Consider the following 8498-nt stretch of genomic DNA (forward strand, 5'->3'; position numbering starts at 1 on the left):
AGCGACCTTGATGTTCCTGTGACCACCGTACGCAATGTTATCAGGAAGTTTAAGGCCCATGGCACTGTAGCCTACCTCCCTGGACGTGCCGCAAGTGAAAACTTGATCGAAGATTGCAGCGAAGGATTGTTCGAATGGTGGAAAAAGCACCTCGATTAACTGCCAAACAGATTCAAGCTGACCTTCAGACAGAAGGTACGACAGTCTCAACTCGCACCATCCGTCACCAACTCAATGAAAGGGGGCTCTCTGGTAGGAGACACAGGAGGACCCCACTGCTGAGAAAGCCCGACTGGAGTTTTCCAAAACACACCGGAACAAGACAAAATCCTTCTGGGTGAATGTCCTGTGTACAGATGAGACCAAATGAGAGTTTTTTGGTGAAGCACATCATGTCTATGTTTACAGAAAACAAAATGAAGCCTTCAAAGAAAGGAACACCTTCCCTACAGTCAAACATGGAGGAGGTTCAGTGATGTTTTGGGATTGCTGTGCTGCCTCGGTGCCTTGAATGTGTGCATGACGTCATAAAATCAGATCACCAAGGCATTTTGGAGCGCAATGTTCAACCCAGTGTCAGAATGCTGGGTCTCCGTCGAAGGTTATGGGTCTTGCAGCAAGACAATGACCCCAAACAAACTTCAAAAAGCACCCAGGAATGGTTCAAGACAAAATGCTCGACTGTTTAAATATATGTTTACATATATGTATGTGCGTATATATATATATATATATATATATATATATATATATATATATATATATATATATATATATATATATATATATATATATATATATATATGCATGTATATATGCATGTATATATATATATATATATATATATATATATATATATATATATATATATATATATATATATATATATATATATATATATATATATATATGCTGCCACGTGGTGTATATGTATATATATGCTCATATATATATATATATATATATACATATATATATATATATATATTTTTAACATATATATATATATATTTTTTTTTTACATATGTATGTATATTTTATTTTTATTATTTTATATGCATGTTTTATATGCATGTATATTTATATATATATATTAATATATATTTATATTTATATATATATATATATATATATATATATATATATATATATATATATATATATATATATATATATATATATATATATATATACAAATTTCTTTATTTCTTTATATTTATTTATTTCTATATATATATACATACACACACATATATATACACATATATAATTATATTTATACACGTGTGTGTGTGTGTGTGTAAAAGTATTTAAAGGAGTATCTAACAACTCTATTGGCTTTTTTTGTCATGAAATTTTCAAACTGGAACAAGACTTTGTGGACAGCCTGTACTTCGTTCCTAAATGTAAAACTATCTTCACATAATCCATTGTAAGTTTGCACAATCAAATGTTTTGAATAAATTAATGAGTTGTTAAACTAATTTTCCTCTTTTCTTTACTTTAAGTGCAGGTGCATACCATTGCTAAAACATTCCTTTTTGAGAACCTGCCATTTTTTTTAGCTCTTTTAGCCAGCGCAATAATTTAAGGCCCTCTTATTTTCTACCGTGGTATTTTTACCATGGTTTCTGCTGCTTTAAATATATAATAATTGATTATTATCGATTAAAATAAATATAAAACCGTTTTGGTTTTTTTGGACAATCTTGAGGATCTCGTTTCAAGATCTTTTTGAATGACGTCACTCAAAGTGATTGCCTTAATAAATATGTGCGCGTGCACCCATTTCCATGCCCACATGCACGTCCCACATGTACATCTCATGTGCACACCAGAGTAACTAGATTTAATACTACAATACACGGTGTGTGTTCTGTGTATAACATTCCCATCTCCTCAGCCAGCTCGTGTGGACCTTCTCATGTGACCATCCCCGGGTGCAGGAGGATGTTCCCCTTCTTGAGCTTCACGGTGTCGGGACTGGACCCGACCGCCCATTACAACATCTTCGTGGACGTTGTCCTCGCAGACCCGAACCATTGGCGCTTCCAAGGTGGAAAATGGGTGCCGTGCGGGAAGGCGGACACAAACGTGCAAGGTCAGTTCGACACAAAGATGCAGACAAAAATACTTTCCATTTTGTAACACTGCCGTGTCTCTGTGGATTGTGTGCCGCACTCTAGCCCACGATTAACCTACCATATAGTTTCGGTAGACACGCGGTTGGGCATGAATTGCGTGCCTTCTTGCTGAGATTTCCACGCCTTACCACCGATGACATGAGCATGTGGGGTAGGGAAGGAGGGAGGTGACATTTTGCTTGACAAAGAGAAATATGGGGAGCGAACACGTGCGCGTAAAAAAACGCGGGAATTGGGGCTGTGGCATCACCGAGCAGTGCGCGCAGAGCGACGTCGCAAAAACGCTTTCATGTTTGAGACAGCTCCGGTTTGAAAGTTTCACACGGGTGATAAAGTTAACGACTCATCAAATTATTTTACAAACACGTGCTTTAATCGCCGGCTCGTCTCAGTTCCGTTTTATATAAGGTGCGTAATCACCTGCCCGATTTGTCCCCCCCCCCCCCTCCACCCGCCACCCCCCACCTGCACACCCAAATCCTGCTTTTGATAAAACACATTTTATTTATACTTTTAGTGTGTAAAACGCGCAGATTCCCGCTTTTCAAGTACGATAACAGATGGATTTTTTTTTTTTACTCTGCTCACGTCGAGTGCGCAATAAAAGGTTTTCGAAATCGCTCGTGAATTGCTCGCCCGTGGTGCCATCACGGTGCGCTCTCGGTGCCGTTATGTGCTGTGTTCGTTGTGCCATCATGCGCCATGTTCTCTGTGCCATCATCTCTGTGCCATCAACATATGCCATGCTCTCGGTTCTGCCATACGCCATGCTCCCGGTGCCGTCATGCGCCGTGCCCTCGGTGCCATCATGTGCCCTGCCCTCGGTGCTTTTGGTGCCATCGTGTGCCGTGCTCTTTCTCGGTGCTGTCATGCGCCATGCCCTCGGTGCTGTCATGCGCCCTGCTTTTGATGCAATCATGCGCCATGCCCTCTGTGCTGTCATACGCCGTGTCCTCGATGCCATCATGCACCCTGCTTTCGGTGCCATCATGTGCTGTGCGCTCTCTGGATGCCATCATGTGCCATGCCCTCGGTGCTGTCATGCGCCGTGCCCTTGGTGCTGTCATGCTCCATGCCCTCTGTGCTGTCGTGCGCCGTGCCCTCGGTGCCGTCATGGGCCCTGCTTTCGGTGCCATCATGTGCCATGCCTGTGGTTCCATCATGCACTGTGCCCTCGGTGCCGTCATGCGCCACGTTCTCGCGTGCCGTCACAGTGCGCTTGCGGTGCGCATGACCAGAGCTCACAACGCTCAAATGCACATGCATGATGCGGGGGCGCATGGCCAGAGCTCACAACGCTCAAATGCACATGCACATGCATGATGCATGCATGTACTCTCCACAGGAAACCGTGTGTACCTGCACCCGGACTCCCCCAACACCGGGGCGCACTGGATGCGCCAGGAAATCTCCTTTGGAAAGTTAAAGCTCACCAACAACAAGGGAGGATCAAACAACACGTGCCAGGTAAATGCACATGCGGAAAGCACTGCACCTCATGTTGTGTAATGTAAGCACCGGATGCACGTGCTTTGGAAATACTTGGAGAAAAAAAAATCATTTTGTTGAGAAGCATACACAAACTAGAATGGCACTTGGTAGAGTGCGTACATCCTCCAGGATGAACATTGAACAGTTTATGATTTGTATCCCACTGATAGGCCGCATCTGTATCCGGACCTCAACCAAAATGTAATCGGCTTTTTTTTGTCAAGCTTTTGCTTTTTGTCCACTAAGCTTTGTCATAAACTGTCCACGTTTTGAAATATCATGCTATATATAGTTTTTGGTGCCATCTCTCAATGGTGAAGAATCACTTTTAAAAGTCTGGTTTCTCGATCCGGATCTTTCATATATATATATATATATATATATATATATATATATATATATATATATATATATATATATATATATATATATATATATATATATATATATATATATACACACACACAGACTTGGCATTTAATATGGAATTTTTTTTTTGTGGGGGTGAACTTACTTTTCAAGATGACTTAGAACCAAAAGTTCATTGGAATTATGTTGAAATTATTCGAGATTTTGTTAATGTGACCTTTAAAAGAAACAAAACCACATTTGATATTTCGAAGCAAATAAATTGATCCTTGAAAGTGATGTAAACTGATATCGAACTCAATTCATGGACAGTACTGTGTTAAACTTCTGTACGTTTTCCAGAAGTATCTCTTTATTTTGCACATTAGCCAAAAAAAAATTCAACAAAAACAAAAGCTAAATTATGACTGGGATTACGGACAGTAAAATTACAGTTCAGTACTTCGTGTAACCCCCACGAGCATTCAGGAGAGCACGTACACGTCGAGGCATGCTGTTCACGAGATTTGCCAAGGTTTGGACAGGAATCGCTTGCCATGCAGTGACAATAGTCTGCTGCAATTCACGCACAGAGGTAGGCTGCTGGTCCAAGTTGTCGATTTGACGCGTTAATTCTGCCCACAAGTTCTCTCTCGGATTCATATCCGGGAACATGGCAGGCCACTCCACATGCTCTACACCACGGTCAGCAAGAAAGTGCTGGATCATGCGAGCATGATGAGGCCGTGCATTGTCATCTTGGAAGATAAAGTTTCCTCGAAAGGCTGCACAAGAAAATGGAAGCAATGTTTCTTCCAGAATGACCCTGTTCTTGAACTGGTTCAGCTTTCCATTCAGAACAACCAGGTCAGTTTTGCCCCCTGCATGAAAAGCAGCCCAAATGGTCACCCCACCACCTCCAGCTTGGACTCTTGGCACTATACAATCTTCGTTGTGGGGTTCATGCACTTGTCTGCGCACTCGGACGCGGCCATCTTGACGATAGACCAGAAATCTAGACTCGTCACTGAAGGTCACGTGATTCCAGTGTCCTGGCTGCCATTGACGGTGCTCTCTGGCCCACTGCAATCGGCGCTGGCTGTGTTGTCTGGTCAGGCGTGGCTTTCCAGTCGTTGGTTGACTAGCCTTCTGGATACAGGCACATTTGTCAGTTGCTGCCACTCAGCCCTAAGCCGATTAGCTGACTTGGTACGGCCATTGCAGACTAACCGGTGCAACTGGCGATCATCTCTCCTTGTGGTTCTGCGTGGACGTCCTGGCCTCGGTATTGGAGTAGGGACACCCCTCTGAGCATTTCGTTTCAGGATCTTTGACACCTGACCTTGAGTGATGCCATACTGCCGAGCAATAGCACGCTGTTTCATGCCAGAATTTCGTAAAGCCACCACTCCATGACAAACAGCATTGTCAAGTTGACGGACCATCTCCAGAGGAAGCGGCAATAACTTTTGTAGATGTGCAGCAGTTGTTTTCCACTAATACAGAACGCAACAACCCTTATATACCCGATTGTGAAGCCAATCATCAAATGTACCTGTCCTTACATTTTGTCACGCCACCTGTGATATAATCCTGTTATTGACTTCTTGCTGCGAAACACAATCAGTGACATGGTTGATTCAACAAAGACATCACCGAAGGGTAAAAGAAACTCACCAGATTGATATACTGAGTTCAGAAAGTAAACCCAAGTCAAGAAAATAAAAATATTCCATATTGAATGCCAAGTCTGTATATATATATATATATATATATATATATATATATATATAATATATATATATATATTATAATAAGCTACGGTGATTCTGTCTGTCTGTTGGACATCTGTCCGGGGGTGTGGCTTACTCGGTTTGCAGAGTAGCTCCACCCACTCCTTCTCGAATAGCTTTGAGGCCTGTTTAGTTCGGCCCGTGCTGTCTTTCTCTCTCACACAGTTTTATTTCAATTCTAATTCGATATATCATTTCATTTTTCGCAGTCGCTAACATAGTTTTAGACTCGGTTGAAAAAAAACGGAGAGAAAATCCGATCCGATCCTTCGGATCTTGAGTCTCTCTCACGCCTTTATCTCCAATCTAACTCGCCATCTGATTTCATTTTTATTGATGGTTTTAGACTCGGTGTCAGCAACGCGGGAAAACGCAGAGATATATTTTTAAAAATACACCATATCACCGCCCAACACCGCCAACAAGTATCATACACCGCCCAACATGACACAGACGGCAACATGTCGACATTATCGCTTTTTCTTTAAACCGAGTGAACCGAGCCGAACCGAATAAACCGAGTGAATTCACCAAGCGAATTTCATCCAATTCCACCAAGTTTCATGAAATTACCGAGAGATATTTCTTCGTTTTTATTTTATTAGTTACCAGCAGAAGTACCCAGCGTTGCCGGGTGGGGGAGGGGGGAAGGGCACGTACACTTTAAACATGTATATACATGTGGGATGTGGGATATATACATGTGGGACATGTGTACGTGTGTGTGTGTATGTGTGTGTGTGCACGTGCATATATGTGTGTGTGTGTGTGTGTGTGTGTGTGTGTGTGTGTGTGTGTGTGTGTGCACGTGTGTGTGTGTGTGTGTGTGTGTGTGTGTGTGTGTGTGTGTGTGTGTGTGTGTGTGTGTGTGTGTGCGTGTGTGTGTGTGTGTGCGTGTGTGTGTGCGTGCGCGCACGCGCGTGCGTGCATGCATGCATATATGTGTGTGTATGTGTGTGTAGGCTAACCCCCGCTCTAGCAGGGAAAATGGCCTTAAAATGCATGTTGTTGTGTGTGTATGTGTATATGTGTGTCTGTGTGTGTGTGTGTGTGTGTCTGTGTGTGTGTGTGTGTGTGTGTGTGTATGTGTGTGTGTGTGTGTGTGTGTGTGTGTGTGTGGAGATGTATATATGTGTATAATGTGCATATATGTGGATACATATGTGTATATGTGTCTGTGTGTGTGTGTGTATGTGTGTGGGTGTATATGTGTGTGTGTGTGTGTGTGTGTGTGTGTGTATATGTAAGCATGGGCCGGTGTGCGTGTAAAGTGTGAGGAGGTATTGGAGAGGAAAATGCAGAGATATATATTTTAAAATCGCGCCATGATGATAAACGAAAATACACCGCCTAAAATAACAGTCGACATATATTTAAAATTCGTCACACACATCCATGCCCGTGGATTCCCACGGGTGACCCCGCTAATATGTATATATATATATACATACATATGCACCAAAGTGTTGTCACTTAACGACTCCCTCAAACTTTTGTTTCCGTGGTTGTGAAGTTTTTTAAAATAACGTTGTGGTGGTTTTGAATCACGTGGTGGTGAGGTATTTTGAATTATGTGGTGGTGAGGTGTTTTTAAATGATGTGGTGGTGAGGTGTTTTAAAATCACATGGTGGTGAGGTGTTTTTAAATCACATGGTTGTGAGGTGTTTTGATTTACGTACATGGTGGTGAGGTGTTTTGAATTTCTTGGTGGTGAGGTGTTTTTAAATGATGTGGTGGTGACGTGTTTTTAATTTCGTGGCAGTGAGGTGTTTTTTTTTACGTGTTTTATGGCTGTGAGGTGTTTTTATTTTTGTGGTGGTGAGGTGTTTTTATTACGTGTTTTATGGCTGGGAGGTGTTTTTATTACGTGTTTTATGGCTGGGAGGTGTTTTTATTACGTGTTTTATGGCTGGGAGGTGTTTTTATTATGTGTTTTATGGCTGTGAGGTGTTTTTATTACGTGTTTTATGGCTGTGAGGTGTTTTTATTACGTGGTTTATGGCTGTGAGGTGTTTTTTATTATGTGTTTTATGGCTGTGAGGTGTTTTTTAATTTTGTGGTGGTGAGGTGTTTTTATTACGTGTTTTATGGCTGTGAGGTGTTTTTAATTTTGTGGTGGTGAGGTGTTTTTATTACGTGTTTTATGGCTGTGAGGTGTTTTTAATTTCGTGGTGGTGAGGTGTTTTTATTACGTGTTTTATGGCTGTGAAGTGTTTTTAATTTAGTGGTGGTGAGGTGTTTTTCTTATGTGTTTTATGGCTGTGAAGTGTTTTTATTACGTGTTTTTAATTTTGTGGTGGTGTGTTTTTATTACGTGTTTTATGGCTGTGGGGTGTTTTTATTACGTGTTTGATGGCCGTGAGGTGTTTTTAATTTTGGGGTGTTGAGGTGTTTTTATTACGTGTTTTACGGCTATGAGGTGTTTTTATTATGTGTTTTATGGCTGTGAGGTGTTTTCACTTTCGTGGTGGTGAGGTGTTTTTAATTTTGTGGTGGTGAGGTGTTTTTATTACGTGTTTTACGGCTATGAGGTGTTTTTATTACGTGTTTGATGGCTGTGAGGTGTTTTCACTTTCGTGGTGGTGAGGTGTTTTTAATTTTGTGATGGTGAGGTGTTTTTATTACGTGTTTTATGGCTGTGAGGTGTTTTAAATTACTTGGTGGTGAGGTGTTTTGAATTACTTGGTGGTGAGGTGTAATCGTCCCAAACTTCCAGTCTGC

General features: G+C 41.5%; 1 protein-coding gene across 1 annotated transcript in view; it reads left to right on the forward strand.

The window, feature by feature from the left end:
- Positions 1-8498, forward strand: part of TBR1 (T-box brain transcription factor 1) — an 81182-nt gene that overhangs the window by 4037 nt on the left and 68647 nt on the right. Inside the window, exons 2-3 of the mRNA XM_068125814.2 lie at positions 1947-2101; positions 3490-3611. Of these exons, the coding sequence (XP_067981915.2) occupies positions 1947-2101; positions 3490-3611 (277 nt within the window). The remainder of the gene's footprint in view (positions 1-1946; positions 2102-3489; positions 3612-8498) is intronic.

This window comes from Myxine glutinosa, chromosome 10 (assembly GCF_964187855.1).
Source record: "Myxine glutinosa chromosome 10, kmMyxGlut1.1, whole genome shotgun sequence".
NCBI classification, from domain to species: domain Eukaryota; kingdom Metazoa; phylum Chordata; class Myxini; order Myxiniformes; family Myxinidae; genus Myxine; species Myxine glutinosa.